The 17208-nt window shown below is 39.2% G+C and overlaps 1 protein-coding gene across 2 annotated transcripts; it reads left to right on the top strand.

The window, feature by feature from the left end:
- The first annotated feature begins 2367 nt into the window (after positions 1-2367).
- LOC130088461 (TBC1 domain family member 10A-like) lies at positions 2368-14711 on the top strand. Of its 2 annotated transcripts, XM_056255225.1 has the most exons (11): positions 2368-2392; positions 5620-6512; positions 8243-8266; positions 8869-8968; positions 9063-9170; positions 10373-10479; positions 11999-12113; positions 12255-12320; positions 12409-12598; positions 12803-12957; positions 13055-14711. In XM_056255225.1, the coding sequence occupies exons 2-11, from the start codon at positions 5641-5643 to the stop codon at positions 13913-13915; spliced, it is 2598 nt and encodes an 865-aa protein (XP_056111200.1). In that variant the 5' UTR covers positions 2368-2392; positions 5620-5640; the 3' UTR covers positions 13916-14711. The 2 variants fall into 2 exon arrangements, with proteins under 2 accessions (XP_056111200.1, XP_056111201.1); XM_056255226.1 differs by lacking the exon at positions 8243-8266.
- Positions 14712-17208: the final 2497 nt, after the last annotated feature.

Raw genomic sequence — 17208 nt, 5'->3', positions numbered from 1 at the left:
GACTCTGTTTGCACTTTAAAGAAACAAAAGAAAGAAAGAAAATGCATAATGTACTTAGTCTCTCTCTCTCTCTCTCTCTCTCTCTCTCTCTCTCTCTCTCTCTCTCTCTCTCTCTCTCTCTCTCTCTCTCTCTCTCTCTCTCTCTCTCTCTCTCTCTCTCTCTCTCTCTGTGTGTGTGTGTGTGTTGGTAAACCCTACGAAGATGACAATATCCAAAATCCTTGTCCTTGTGGGGACATGTTTTGGTCCCCATGAGGAAAACAGCTTAAATCATATGGTTTCCTGTGATGTGTAGGTTTTGGGGTAGGGTTAGTGTAAGGGGGATAGAAGATACAGTTTGTACTGTATAAAAATCATTATGTCAATGGAAAGTTCCCATAAAACATGAAAACACGTGTGTGTGTGTGTGTGTGTGTTCTTCCACAGAAAAAATAGTCATGCAGGTTTGTAACGACATGAGGGTGAGTAAATGATGACAACATTTTATTTTTGGGCGAACTTTCAGTGTGGTTAGAAACATTGAAAGAGCAGAAAAAACACGAGGGTGTTCCCAACTGGCTTCAGTTCAGGGGCATTCCCTTGTAATTGGTTGTAGACTATGGGAGTACCTCGTAACAGCTTCCATAGTGACCGTCACAATATTTATTCTTATATAATTGATGAACAGCTGTGCACCTCTGAAGGAATTGTGGTTAGACAAAGATGAGCTACATTGCATGTACAAACTGCGACATCTAGTGGTTAACATGAGACATGACCTCTTCGAGGAATCTGTATTTGTAGAATGACTTACCTATTTTCTTGGAATGATGATAAATCCTAGTGATAAATCTGTGTATATACATTTTCTTTTGTTCTTTTTTAAATATGAAGCATTATGTCAACGTCTGTTATTAAAAATCAATAATAATGGATAAGATAATTTTTAATGGCATTTCTCTAACTATCTATTCTCAAGTGACCCCTCTTCCTCTAAATTGCCCTTATTTTTATACACATGTGACATGGCATAATAATTTTGCTCAGGAATAAGTGCCTTATAGTTTGATTTACCCTTTGTAATGCTTTTGTATAATCTGTAACTGTTTTTATCTTTCGTTTGGCATACGCCTTTTGTATAATGGCATACAAAATTATAATTTTTCAGGGTTGATACATTGTGAAATTTAACTAGTATAATGATATAACATGATATTCGGCTCACTTTTTTTAGTACTCTTTTCATTATGTATTAATTAATTAATTGATTATTATTCATTTTTATTGGATAAAAAACAATAACACTTTATTTGCGGTGTCTTTGTTACCTGTTACATACTTACTGTAGTAATAATGGTAAATTATAGATAATTACAAGCAGCTAAACCTGCTTAATATACTATCTTACTATACTTACCCTATGTAAGTAGCCTACGTCAATCAGTACGAATGTGTAATTACATTTTAACAAGGCCCACTTAAAGTAAAGCATTACCAAAAAACAATCAACATTTGATTTTTATTTAAATATAAAAGCTTTATATTTTTTTGTTATTTTAAATAATGAATCCCTTATCTTACCTTATCGTAGTTATCTCTTAATAATAGATACATATTATGTCGGGAATAAAGAAGGTCCATTGGCAGTTGCTTGTCTTTTTAAATGAATGCGCAAAACAATATATAGACAAATGACAATATAACAACGAGAAGCAAAATTAAAACATAGTTCGAAAAAAAGAGGGTTAAATACAAAATATAAAACATTGACAAATACATAAATAATAAAATACTTACAAGTTTTGTGAATTACAAGTCAGTTAAACATTAAAAAGAATTGAAAACAAAAAAAATGTTAAAGCTTTTTTGCTTAGATATTCAAACAGAAGTCCTCAGCATTGGTTGACCTGACTGGACGTCGTTACGTCAGTCGATACTGAGCGCGCTCACGTCTTGTCGGACGGGTGCGCGCACGTCGCTGTCACTCAGAGTTGGTTGTAGGAAATGCGGACACGGCGATATGTCAGCAGGGCCGTGTTTATCTCATCCAGCGATGTGGCCCGATTCCCATTTCAGGGAGGTTTCTTGACTTTCTCAAATGCAATGCACAAGTGCACTCAATGCCAACACTGATACGGATCTGTTTGCGCGCGGATGTTTGGGAACCCAGTGCGGAGCGAGAGTGTTTAGCTAACCGTTAGCCCTTCAACACACCACCCTCCACACACAGACCCCTAACCTCACTTTTAGGCTTATCATTAAAACTTTCCTATCGGCCCAGAGGCTTATCAACGGCCTGCCTTCCTCGCGCCTTAAATCCGCTCAACGTCGTCGGCGGCGGTGGCGGGGGGTCACGGCAACCGGTGTGGACAGGAGCCTCCCCGGCACGGACGGACAGATCCCTCAGCTGCGGGTGAGTCTGAACACTCGTCTCTATTGTCTTCTCTCAGAAGACGAGACAGATGTGGCAAAACAGATCAACAGAGTTTATAACACTATTTTCCTGCGCCGTAAACCGGGAAGTTGAGCTGATCGGCCGCACTGGATACTGTAACGTAGGCATGAGCTAGCAAGTTAGCAGGCCAGTTTCAGCAACTACATTAATACATTACAATTAAACACTTATAATGTTTTATACATCATATGTATCACGGGTTGATTGGTGATTCTCGGCATAATTAAGACACGTTTGATGAGAGGCTGTTGCATGACAGATCGGACAGCACGATTAGCTGCTTTAGATTAAACTTGGCAGTCACAAATCCAGCTAACGTTTACGTTACTCCTGCGGGTTAAGTCTCTGGGACCAAATAATCACTTTATGACCTTACTTGTGTGTCTTATGACTGTAGTCTTGCGTTTTTTAAAGCGTGATGTATTTTGTAGAGATGTTGGTCTTTTAGAAATGGAGGTTTCCCGGTATCCGGGTACCACTGTATTATTGTCCAGTCACCTCACATGTGTGGTTTTAGTCACACTGCGATCATTGACAGCTCACACGTTTGCACCAATGCCTTTATAAAAACTGTCCCTGAAAATTCTTTTGTGTGGTTTGTTTACATCTCACCTCGGCCCTCACACTTGTTTAGATATTATTAGTCTTGGTCACCCGGAACGAGCACAGTTCATGTGTATGGGTGGAGTCCCACCAAGTAGTAGCATTGCCATTGTCCGATTCCTGAACGAATGGTTCTTTTGAGCCGGATCGTTTCAGTGAATCATTTGAACCGATTCACAAAATCAGTTCGAACGATTTGGGCTTTTAACCAACAACAACTGATTGACTGATTAAAATTACTTCAAGAGTATTTGGAGGATTTGACAGTTGGGGAAGAAAAAAATATATTACTTTAATCAAACAGCATGAATATGACTGATATATGATCGTTTATCTTCACATACGAGTTGGTTGGTTGAATAATAGCTTTAAAATGGTGTAAACCCGTTTTCAGCCAATAGATGTAAATGTTTTAGCATTGTCTAATCTAATGTAGGCCTAAATGCTAATTTATATTTAGGTACCAAATGACTGTTCTTTTTAAGATTAATGTATGAGCATTTTTAATTACACCATGTCTTAAAAGGATCATTGAATCATTTTTGCACCTGTCTGAAAACAAATTTGTGAAAATGAGCAAGACTTCCTATCTCTACCACAAAGGCTTCCTGATGAGTTTTACAATTAGGTTATTAATAGTTTATTGTGCGATAACTCTTTATAACACATTACTTTTTAATAGTCATCTGACTTCTGTGAATGTTTTATCAGCTTTTTGTAGACACACCCCATAGTTTGACAATCACACATGGTTTGTGTTTCAAAACAGTGAGCTGTCTGCCTAGACAGCATTTGTGCTTTACATTCACAAGCATGTTCGAACTTTCAGCCACGGCGCTTCTGTCAAGGAATCACTTCCTTTTTATGTCCTGTCAGCATGTGTACTCGGACACATTTATATATAGATCATACGGAAGTCTATGAGGCAGATCTTAGTGTAAGAGGAAATAGTGGTAACCTGTTCCTTTACACTGTACCTAAACTAGATCTGTACAGACTTGTGCAACCCATCATATCACTGTTGTTTGCATCTGTTTAATTCATATTCATTGAGACTTTCTTTGAAACAGTTCACCATTGTCTTCTTTACCAAACAATTGAAAGGTCCTTGTGTCTGAATGTCTCTTACTCTTTAGGATATGCTTAAATACAATGCTTCATGTCACGTGTTGTTACCCTTTATTTATTTTAGTTACTAATTTAGATTTAAAACGATAATCTAAACCAATTTATGCTATTTTAAGACTTATTCAGCCAGAATGCTGTAAAGACATTTAAATGTTACAAAAAATTTATTTCTCAGGATAAATTGCATTTAAAAGAATATTAAAATAGACAACAGCATTATTTCACAAAATAACTGGTTTTACTGTATCAAATAACCGCAGCCTCGGTGAGCAGAAGACATTTAAAAAGCATTTTTTAAAAATCTTACCGACCGACCCCAAACTTTTGAACAGTAGTGTGTATTCTGGGTTAAAATAATACTCGTTGCAGTTCTCTCTAAGATCTACAAGTTAAGCATGCTGTCAGTTAAACTCATGTCTCAGATTTTATAAGCAAACAAGAAATGTGTGGATATTTGCCCCATAGACTTCTATTGTAAGTGCATTTCTCTATATATTTTTTAAAATAATATTCCTCAAAGACATGTCATTCTAGAAGTCTTATTGTCTTACTTGTAACAAATGGATGAATGATAGATGATAAAACAAATATAGAATAACCAACACAATCCTGTCTATCTAGTGCGCTTCCCATAATGTTTATGCATTATTTAGGACAGTAGTCGGGAGAGTCTGCGCTCTGCGGTCTTTTGCGGTTATTCAAACACATTCGACCACATGAGCGTTCGTTTACACTATGAAAGCAATCCAGTCGAATGCGTTTTCGACTACCTCTGAAAGTGGTCGAAAGTGGACAAGCTCAAAACATTGTAGACCCCGTTTACACCTTTATTTAGAGTCGTCCACTTGTGATTGTATTGACAAAAACGCTTTTTAATACCAGGTTTAAACGGGGCCTTTAAGTTGGATGAGACCAGCTTTGGAAACTGTGCTTATTTTCGGGTCTCTTAAACAGTTTTGCCATATTTTTGAACATTTCTATTTTTATAAAATACTATATTTCAGTATAGTTTTATTTTATTTTAATTCATAAGAGAGAATAGTTATCTGACTTGTGATTATTGTGAGAAAGAGACAGTCAAAGGTGATCAGAAATTGTTTTTGGAGCAGCACACTTGAGTTTAATGCATTTTAGGTGTGTATGTTATTATTTTAAGGGGAAAAAAAGGGGGAAAATCGTATCTCTGAAGAGCTGGGATAGAGACATGCTCATGGAATTTGACAGAAGATTTATTTGGTTCTTTTTTTTATATATATATATGTTTGTTAATGTTTTCTCTCTTTTCCCGCCAACTGGAGAGTCTTAGTCACATTTAAACACCTGCTTCATTGCAGCCATTCACTTCTCAGACCAAAAGGGGCTTACTCTTTTAATTAAATGACAGTGTTTGTTTTTATTCTTGTATTTCAAGGAATAATAATCACTGACTCTGGTTTTGTCTCTCTTTTGATCAGCTGTATGATTGAGGAGTAGCTATGGCTGAAATCTCCACCCTCACCCCCTCCCCTCCCAGTATGAGTGACCAATCAGTGCCTGCTCCCTCCAGCCCACAGCCTCTCCCTTCAGAAACTCCCATCCCAAAATCTTCTCTCTACGGGGACCGAGCCGTAATGGGAAACCCAATGTTACAGGCAGGTGGAAAAAACTCTTCATCTTGGGAGCCCACACCTGGCCAAAACAATGCAGCTGCCTCTTCAACAGCAACAAAGAGTGCTGTTGAACCACCAGTAGAGGTACTAGCTGCTACAGATACAGAGTCTAATGGGAAAAGTGATTTCATTGGCCAAACAGAACGGCACACTGAAGCACAGGGCTCAGAGCAGGAACAGCAGATGCCTCTGTCGCCTGAACTTAATCCCAGTCCTAATCTGTATCCCATCGTTCAAGTCAGCCAGAATTCCAGTCCTGCTCCCCCCATGGACGTTCCTTCTCAGTTTACCCCTCCTCCCGTTCCAGTCTCCAACCCGGCCCCCTCTTCACAAGATTCCAGGCAAACAGAAGCACAAACAGCCCAACAGCCTGAGCCCATCCAAAACCCCGAACCCAACAGTCCCAGCACTGATAAGATGACCCCTGAGCCCCCCTGCACACCCTCCAGGGCCGAACCCCCAGCCGTACTGGTGCAGGAGTCTGGTGGGTCCATGTTTCTGCCCTCCACGTACAGGCGTCCAGCCCCGGACACGCTCAGCTACCTGGAGTCGGCCAGCCTGATGTCAGGAACTCTGGAGTCTCTGTCAGGGCTCGGCGAGGACGGCAGCTCGGTGGGGTCAGACTCGGAGATCAACGGTCCAGTGAGGCGTACTGATAAATATGGCTTCCTGGGAGGAGCGCAGTACAGTGAGGGAAGGTGGGTGGTTGTGAACCGAATGACACAAAAACACATTCTCATGTTATTTTTATGGTTTTCTCATAAGCACAGAGAGTAAAGACTAACCACTTCAGATTATTAGAGCATGTCACATATTTCAGCATTTAATGTGTTAAGAGTGTTTTACAATGTAAAAATTCTTCCCTTTACTGCATATTGAAACTTGCCTCTATTTGCTTTTCGACTGTCAGCTGCTTGCTTGTCAACTTAATTCTGATATTAATATAATAATATTTGAATATAATATTGCTTATTATAATTAATGTTACTACTTATATAATTATATTTAAAGTCAAATTGAAACACTTCATAAAAATGTTGCTTTCACAATCTGATGCGTTATATGTGGATTATGCTTGGCTGTCAATGTCAATCTTTGCTGTTCATCAGCTGGAAAAAATCATTCTGAAAGTGATTCCAATGATTTCATTCTTCTTTGTCATTGATATTGTTATAGTTGTGGTGTGTCCTTAGTGTGAATAGGCCTTAAGAGTTGGTATGTTTGATTCATTTTTATGAATCAGTTCAAACTGTCAGTTACAAAGAATCAATTTGAAGTCTTTGTTTTCATATACAGTATATTAAAAAATATATATTAAAATGTTTTAGTAAAATTTAAGTTGGTAAATATATAAATGATATAATAATTTTATGTAATTATAATTTAATAGTGTTAATTTAGTGCAGCACTTTGGAAAACAGGTATTAATGATTTTAAACTAACGTTAAACTGTTTTTAAGCCATTTCCGAACAAATGCATAACATATATATATATATATATATATATATATATATATATATATATTGATTATTGTCAAAGGCAGAAATATATTGATCAACCCCAGCACAACAAGTCCATGAACATACGTTAAGAAAGGATTTGATTTCATGTTGCAACTCATATATTGAATATACTTCTGTTTGGCTCTACTTGGTTTGATAAATCAGAGTAAGCATCTATAATGAATGAGATTGATAGGGTAATTGCCAGCACCTGATGTGAAGTGTGCTGCTGGGGTATTAATAATTTACGCCTACAGCCGAGAGCAGGATCAGGATGAGCATTTGGTGCGTTTTTCCTGTGTCCGTCTCTCTCGCTGCTTCTCTGTGTCCTTCGTGTGTTTGTTGTAAGTGACTCAGATTGTGCTGAGAGGGCTCGTCTGAGTCAGAGTGCACTGACTGTCTCACTTTTTGTCTCTCTCTTCCCCCGGCTGTCTCTGCTTTATCTCTAGTACTGACTAATTCAACCTAAAATAGCCACTAACACTGTCCTTTACGGTTGAACGTTTCCTTTTTTAATTCCGGCTCAGCCTAACTTATTAACCACCACATGCTTTTTCAGCTATTTAAAAATGGTCAGTGTGGGTTAGTCTTAAATTAGACTTTCTCATATGCTCAGCGTGCTGTCTGTCAGATTTAGTTCTCTGCTATTTTTCTTTACAAGTTATTGTCTTAGTCAGACACGTTCACAAGTACCTGAATTAGTGTCTAGACCAAGGCTAAACAAATCTCAAAGCCTATTTATTATAAGTCACATATTTGCTACATATTTGACAGTAAATTATTTTAAAAATATTTTTTAAATTCATTTTTAAAGGTATTAACTTCAAAATTCAATACATCTAAACAGTGTAGCAATGTTCTGAGATGTTATTTCTTGTCTGTAAGCTACTGACTTGTTCACTATGTTCACAAATTTCTACTTTAGAGACCGAGTGAAGGCTGAAGTTAAGTAAGTTGAGTCATATTTTTTTTTTACTAGATGGTTTCCTGAATAGCGTAAATATTGACTCTATGCTGCAATCTTGTGTTTGAGTATCTTGACAAGCCCCAAATAGCGTGATTTGTTCAATCAGTGGTGTGAGTTTGGGGCGGGACAATTGTTTTTTGGTCTGTCCTTATAAAACTATAATTATTTTTGCAATTCCGTTTAGTGGTTACACGCTACTACATGTTCTTACTATAGTAATTTATGCATAATTAACAGTAAATTATGCATAATTACAAGTAACTAACCCTAACCGTAACTAAAGGAAGTACATGTAGTTAATTAAGTACAATGAAACTACGTCACCTTAAAATGTAGTGTAACCCAAAAACATATTAATTTACCAATAACTCTGAAGATTTCAGGGCTTTCTAATTAGTTTTGAGAGATTCAAAAGCAGCAATTGTCTGTATATTAGATGTCTGTTCTCTCAGATTCAGAGTAAACCATTTTGACTTTGAGCCATTTGTCAAAAGCTCAACATTATCTCAGGGCTTGCGTGGATGCTTGTAGGTTTATGCGTTGTATGTGGTTTATGTATTTGTGAATCCCTCTCTGTCTTGTAGCGAGGCAGAAATCGCTGTGGCAGTGGCGAGACAGAGAGAGATGAAATGGCTGGACATGTTCAGAAACTGGGACAAATGGGTATCCCGGCGCTTTCAAAAGGTCTGTTTCTTTGACCGACATTCCCGACTGGATTAGAAAATACAGTGCTTATGAATGTTGATACATGCTGAGTTATGTTTTCTTTCTGATGCAGGTTAAAATCCGCTGCAGGAAAGGAATCCCTTCCTCTCTCAGAGCTAAAGCCTGGCAGCTGCTTTCCAACAGCCAGGAGCTCCTCGAATCCAATCCAGGAAAGTTTGAGGTATGGTCAGGTTGATACACCTACTGTTCGTATAGTCATGGCCCTAAATCAACTTCTCCCAAGTTCATATGCTATTGCTGTTATTAACTAGCCTGTATGCCAGCCCGAACCCCGCCCACAACATTTTTTGGTGGGGAAGTTTGGTCTGGACTCGATCCATTGAGGAGTAATTATGATCTGTTCAGAAATCGTCGGGCCAATCAAATTGCCAGGGCGGGCTTTATACGATGATGGACAGATGATCTGCAGTTACGTAATCATCACGTTATCAAAGAGCGCTTAGGTTGAACTGGTTTCCCTCAAAGTTGACTGCAGCTGGAGAATTGAGATGTATAGATTCCGCTATCGCGTCTGTTGTAAAAGAAATCGACAGCGCATTCATTTTAAAAGACGAACAGAGAACTGCAATCAAGGAATTTTTCGATCGGAAAGATGTGTTTGCCGTCCTTCCTACGGGATTCGGCAAAAGTTTAATTTATCAGCTGGCTCCGATGGTCACTAAGAAGATGGGACGCAATAAACCCTGTGGTCGTTGTGGTTTCTCATTTGGTCGCAGTCGCACTCATAAAGGACCAAGTAAAAGAAGCAACACTCATTATTTTACTACTTCTTCCAGCGTGCGTGCAGTTGAGTTCTGTTTACAACTATGCGTAGCTCAACATACGTCACTTACTGCGTTGCTCTGATTGGTTGTAGGTCTATCCAATTGAGTGCAGAGTTTTTTTTTTTCCTGGTTCGGTTAAGACACGCCTCATAATCAAAGCCCTATGGAGCAGTATCAGACTCACATTCTGACTAGAATATGAGTATGACGAAGTCAGGCTAGTTGTTAACTATTTAGGTTTTACTATCAAGGGGCTCCTGACTAAAATTAAACAATTAAAAGACAGACACATCAGATAATATATGATGTTTTTACTGTATTACACCATTAATTGCATCTGCTAATCATATTGCATATTTTGTTCCAGTTCACATTTGACAGTTAAGCTGTGACCACTAACAACAAGTGTTAAACGGGCAAGAAAAATGGCCACAAAACACAACCATTTAGTTGCAATTTGGAACCCTTTCTTTCCTTTTTAATGTTCTTATACTAGCAGTCATGTATATCTTAGTTTAGATGATCAAAACACTTGTTTTTAATGTACAAACTTTTTTATTATAGACATATTTGTACACTTTCCTTTTTTTTGTCTCAGGAGTTGGAGCAAGAGCAGGGAGATCCAAAGTGGTTGGACATCATAGAGAAGGACTTGCACAGGCAGTTCCCGTTTCATGAGATGTTTGCTGCTCGGGGAGGACATGGGTAAATTCAGATGAGGGTTTTATCAAGAGAAAGAGTGATGTAAGGCTTTTATTTAGATTGTTACACAATCCTGGAAACTGAAGGAAGGAATTTTTTTCCTGTTGTGTTTTTGGTTTGCTTTGTGTTTTCTATTATTCTTTATTCACTGCGTAGTGCACATATTGATACCAGCACTGACCCTCTCAAGCCCAAAGTATACTTTGTTTTTTACTGTACTGTACACGTGCTGCCTGATTTTTGTAACCAATGCCACTTGAATGCGAGCCTGCAACCTTAGCCGGAAAAAGTGTAACGCCTGTGGTAGGCAGGGAAGATAACAAGAGGCCGTTTTTCTTTTTATGGATGTCAATGGAGGAGAGGTTCACTACGCTGAATAACTGCTTTTGTGAGGAAATAGCTAATCATTTGATGATTTGTCAGCCTATCAGCTAATCTTCAACATGTTTACCCTTAAACATTTGTTTTGGATTGATCTATTTGCACCGAAAAAATGCTGTTTTATAAGAGAAGTTACGGACAATTGCTCAACAGGTATGATTCAGTTTACTGCACTTTTCATTTAATTCTATGGGATCTGCAAACAGTGATTGACTGTCGCATAACTCACTAAATTACGAAATTCAGTGACGTCAAGACTGTAATGTGACTGGTTATCAAGGCATACGTGATCCAAGTTTGCCGTTACGCATTTGCCAATGGTAGAGCCATTGACCCTCATATCTCCCAATAATAAGAACATTGCTGCGTCCGAATTCGAATACTTCCCTACTATATAGCATGCGACAGTACAGCAACAGAGTAGTATGCCCGAATTCATAGTATTAAAAAAAAAAAAGGTGAAAAGTACCCGGATGACATTGCTTCTTGCAAGATTCTAAAGTGCGCATATGGACACTTTCCTTCCCCATCAGGCCACCAGAGGATTTATGAATGGAAGTGAAGCAACGCAACTGACTCTGGTAGGTCACATGACACAGTGACAACATGGCGAATGTAGTACTTTCTAGAGTGCATGTGTCTACCCCTATCAAATGGAGTATACTTTAAAAGGCTACGTGTTCAACTGTATGCATACACTAGCATTTGCATTAGAAAACAAAAACAAAGTATACTTTGGGCTTTAGTTTTATACTTCCCCACACTTTCACATCTCTCCTCTGCTCTGTTGTTTCTCAGTTCATCTATTATATGTTGGGGAATATGTCTATGCCAAGCAGATAATATCTTACCCAATTCAAACAGTACACTTTAAAAGGGGGGAAGAAAGGATTATTATTAATTTATTATATCTAATAATAAGAAGAATTGCTGATATTTATTTTTGTGATGTGAACAAAAATGATGAAATGTTTTGATTGTTTAAACTTGAATAATAATAATAATAATTAATATTATTATTAATTATTTAAAAAACAACAAGCAGAACACCATCATTTCATACAATTATTGCCCGTACCACAAAAATAAATATCAGCCATTCTTATTGTCAAAAGTTTTATGTGTGTGTGTGTGGGTTCAGGCAGCAGGACCTGTTCCGTATACTGAAGGCCTACACAATCTACCGGCCGGATGAAGGCTACTGTCAGGCCCAGGCACCAGTGGCAGCAGTGCTGCTCATGCACATGCCCGCTGAGGTAAGACAGAGTTGAACAAAGCTCAGTCTAGGTTGCTGTTCTAAGCTGATTTTCTTTAAAAAGACAGGATCAAGATAATATGACTAGATTAATATCACAGGATATAACCCTGTCACCATCTTCACTGTTATTTTCTTCTAGCAAGCCTTCTGGTGTCTTGTGCAAATCTGTGAGAAGTTTTTGCCTGGCTACTACAGCGCTGGGTTGGTGAGTAACAAAAAGAGACTCTTACTAGGACCACAGAGGAAAGTGTTTATTTCAAAACTCCTCTTTCTTCTCCTCTCCTGTCCATCAGGAGGCTATCCAGCTGGACGGAGAGATTTTTTTCTCTCTTCTGAGGAGAGTGTGTCCCATGGCTTACCGTCACCTGAAGAAATTTAAGATCGACCCCATCCTGTACATGACAGAGTGGTTTATGTGCATTTTCTCCCGTACGCTGCCTTGGTCTTGTGTCCTGCGTGTCTGGGACATGTTCTTCTGTGAAGGTTAGTCATACACATTAGTCAATTAAATCATCTTTAAATTATTTTATTTTATGACAAAGCTGAATTTCCAGCAGTCATTACTCCAGTCTTCAGAGTCACATGATCCTTCAGAAATCATTCTAATATGCTGATTTGGTGCTTAAGAAACACTTCTTATTATCAGAATAAGAGCGTATTTAAGCGTTTTTTTATGTTGTTTGTCAGGAGTGAAGATCGTGTTTCGGGTGGGTTTGGTGCTACTTAAGCAGATGCTGGGGTCTGTGGATAAGCTCCGTGAGGTGCAGGGCATGTACGAGACCATGGAGCGACTAAGGAACATCCCCCCTGAAAGCATCAAGGAGGAAGTTCTGGTGCAAGAGGTGTGTACACAAACTCACTCTTACAAGAAATCTCGCAATAGAGAAGTAGCAGTGCAGTACGCTGTGTCCTTTCTCATACTCTCTGCTCTGTTTTCAGGTGGTCTCTCTGTCTGTGACGGAGGCCCTAATCGAGAGGGAGTGCAGCATTCAGGTGCGTAAGTGGCGGGAATCTCGTGGAGAGTTGACCCACCAACCGAATCGCCGTTTGCATGGCACACGGGCCATCTTCGAGCAGAAACACCGGGCTGCTGCGATCAGCTCTGGCGGCAGCCTGTCATTTCTAGGTGCTCATATCCCTCCCCCTGGACCCTTGCGTGCGTCATCAAGCCTCCTGTCACTTCCTGGTCTTAGAAAGTCCAAGATGCCATTTCATTCACAGAATAAGAAGAGCTCCACCTCTGGCAGCTTGGGCCAGGATATCGTCCCAATGCAGCCACTTGGGGGCAGTGCCAGTGCAGTAGCCTCAAAACCTCCAGTGCCGTCTGCCTCCAATGCTGGAGCCGGTGGGCGTCCACCGGCACCCCATGGGCCCAGTCCCCTAGCTACAACATCTCCTACTACCATACCACCGGCTCCAACTGCACACGCGTCCAGTGCGCACATGCTCCAGCCGTCGCCTAAAGTTGTCTCTGAACAAATCACCCCCACCATCCCATCACCCACCGCAAACAACTCCCCATTACCCCCGTGCCCAGATACTCCAAAAACGGCAGTAGAGGAAGACGGGAAAAAGAAAAAGAAAACCAAGGAGGACAAAAGACGGGAGAAAGAGGAGGAGAAGCTAAAATCGCGGGAGAAGAAAGATAAGGACAAGAATGAGAAGGAAAGGCTGAAGAAGGAGAAGGAGAAAGCCGAGAAGGAGAAGAAAAAGGAGAAGGGGGGTAAGAAAAAAGACAAAGGGGGAGGAGGAGAGACAGAGGAGAAGAATGGAGCTACAGCGGCGAAAGATTTGGCCTAATTCTGCCCCTTCAACAAGAAGAGGACAAGGAATCGAAATGGCTGCAGACTGGTGAAAAGAGACAAAGAGGGAAAGCGAACAATCTCCTGTAACGTCCATTTCATCTCAAGTACTCACTTCACAAGGATAACTGGATCTCTGCATCTGCCCCATGCCTCTCATTTGTCTGCACAGTGCTTTCACCCAATGCTGCAACAGGAAGCAGTTCTTACTCAGCTTTTTATTCAGCGTTTTTTTTTTTTTTGAAGTTGGATACCTGATTGATTAGATCAGCTGGATAATTAGTAGTCAATTCTAGTGTACTGGGTGCCATGGTGTACATACAGTAGACCTCTAGCGCCGTCTGTGCCAGTCCAACCCCACAATCCCCTTCTGTCCGTCACCCGAGAGGTGTCTCAACCAGAATACCCGAATAAAACATTTCTGCAGCGTGAAAAGCGCGGCACTGTCTAGTAATAAGTTATGTTTTTAGTGTTCTGGAGGACCTATTTATTCATCGTACTGTTGCTTGTTAGTGTGTGTTCTTGTATGTCTGTGCCTTGGCAGTGTAGTGAATTGTCAGTCTCGTGCAGCACACGGGTCTTGTCTTTCTTTTCTGTTTTCAGTCTCCTTTCAAAAGAGCTTTTCTTTCCTGTTGTGCTCTGGTAGGAGGAATTAATAAGTGTTGGGGGGAGTGGAAGAGCAAAATTGAACTGAGGGAATGTGTTCTCTTTCAAAACTGTGGAAAAAGCCACTTTTAACTATCCATTTAACAAAAGTTTGAATATCCGAATTAACATAATTAATAAGGAAATCAAAACTGAGCGGAGATGCATAAGTACACTCAACCAAGAACAAAGACTGCAAACTCGTTAGATCTCAATCCATCATTATGTCAGCCTCACCAAATATTTCCTCTTGCCGCAGATGAGCTTATTTATTTCTTTGTTTCTCTTTTCGAACAAATTGCATCACATAAACTGCAGTAAAGGCTAAAAATTCTGCCAAGCATGTAGTTCACTCCAGATATCTGTGTGGTTTGATGTTAATTATCTTGATGTTGATATGGATGTAGAGTTCAGACTCCGATTTTAATAAATGTATGCACTGAGGACTGTTGATTTTCAGCACTAACCTTGATGGGTTCATTAATATAGGGCACTCTCTAATCCAGTTCACATGACTCCTTTAGTCCGCGCCTTGTTGGATGGGAAGGTTTTGGTGCAGCATTGTAGCATTAACCTTTGACCTTTGAAGTTCTCGGCCTCAGGCTGTAATGTTTTGATGTGTATAAACTTAATTTAATCGGATGAAACCATGTAATATGTATTACAGCTATTATTAGTCTTATTTTGGATTAGATTTTTTATTTTTCTATGCAAGTAAATGGAGGCCTGGTAGACTGGAATGGCAGTGAGCTTTGCTTTAGGAGAGTGTTGTATTTAATCAAAGGATTTATTTTTTTCTTTTATTTTCAGGCGCTGAAAATGATTTTTGCACATTTTTCTCCCAACATCCTGGAGAACAAAACCAAGCAGTTATTATTTATTTTAAACGTTTTATAATCACTAGTGTGTCTAATTTTACTGCAGTATTTGTTTCATGAGAGATGATTTCATACTGATGATTATTTTGTTCTGATCTTTTTTATTATTATTATTATTATATGTCCCATTGAAGGGGGAAATGATCCCAAAGAGTTGTGAAAGAAAAGGAATGGATCAATAAAATGTGTGTGAGGCATTTCTGTGGTAATTAAATGTTAAATATTGTCCTTAACAAAACGTTAACTCGAAAAGTGTTACTCTTGATGAACACTGGCGAACTGAACTCCACCATAATCCACTGACCCCTCAGTATAATGAATTATTCGGATACATTCACTAGGTGATTGGACCATACTTATGCTTTTAGGACTCCTACTCAGTATATAATGTTTTCTGTCAAGACAGAAGAAACCTGAAGTGATTTCTGGTTTGCAATATGGTAGCCAATACTCTGTCAATGGTTTAATGGTGTCTCCTGTGTCTACTGGACTCGTTGCATCGTTCAGTTCCAACTGCAGGGGATCAAACCTCCTCCTCACTTATCAGTGGTGCCCTTACTGACCTCATTGGTCATTGCTTCCTCTAAAGGCACTGCTGTTCAAATGAAAAGCAAGCAAATTATGTCTATGCAAACTTTGTTCCTAACTGTTTGCACAATGTAGATGTTGACATTTATGTTGTGGCCACCAGGGGCCTCAGCCTACCTTCACTGTTGACACGAGCACTGGATCTGCTGAAGGTGTAGTGGAGTGGGATGTCTATGGCCTGTTACTTTCAGATAACCTGGCTGATCTAGATTAAGGTGTTTAATTATTCTTAATAATTGCTCTAAGTTCTAAGCACTGGCATAAACCTGGTTTTGTACCTGTCAGGCCATCTTCACTAACACCATCCTGTCTGTATTGCCAAGCAAGGGTACGACCGGTGGACTTAAAATGGTTCAGACGCTGTGCTCACCAATAATTAATGAAAGGCCACCCAGTGTTGGTTTACTAACACTCTGAGACAGCTGGGACTGGGTGTAAAGTAGTTTGACTTGTCTTATGGATTTCTGCATTGGTAAATTCGACCCAGTGTATGTTATAGAATTGTTGTAAAATTAATTTTAATCATTTTCATTTTAGTGTTTGTTTAGGTTAGTACTCTCATTCTGTCCTTTGTATGTCTCATACTTGTTTTTAAGTTTACATGAAACCATTTACAGTTGAGAATGAAATAAATTCATAGATGAAGACAGCTGTTCTAAAACTGCAGAAGAGGAAGTTCACATTGTATTTAATATTTACAGGTGTGATGAATAATAAATCATAATATATTAAAATTTCCCTCGAGTGTTTTTTTTCTATTTATGTTATGAGTTATTTTAAGTGTCATTTATTTTGTTACGTTTACGTGATTTATTTTACATCACGTGGTTCGGGAGACGGCTACAAAGGATTTATTTTTTCAATTGAGGGTGTTGCGGTGGCTGTTTAATCGAAAATCTCAGTTTATTCAATGAGAAATCTATTGCAATTTGTTAACCTTATGTGGGAATGTACATAAAGTAGCCTACTTTTACTCATATCGCACTTGACTCCAGAAGCGCGTGCACAGTGACTTGTAGGGATGGCGCGAATTTTTGAGGTAAGGCATTTTTACCTCTTGATACATTTTGTTTTTTACTTTTCCCAAAGTTACTGATAATCTGTCATAATTTTCTCACCCTTATGTCGTTCAATTTTTTTTCCCTCTTTTTCTGTGGAAGGAAGAATGTCGATGAAAGTG

This window comes from Rhinichthys klamathensis, unplaced genomic scaffold, assembly GCF_029890125.1.
Source record: "Rhinichthys klamathensis goyatoka isolate OS25496 unplaced genomic scaffold, OSU_Roscu_1.1 h1tg000119l_1, whole genome shotgun sequence".
NCBI lineage: Eukaryota > Metazoa > Chordata > Actinopteri > Cypriniformes > Leuciscidae > Rhinichthys > Rhinichthys klamathensis.
Note: the sequence above shows the minus strand (reverse complement) of the source record. Positions and strands in the feature narration are given on the sequence as shown.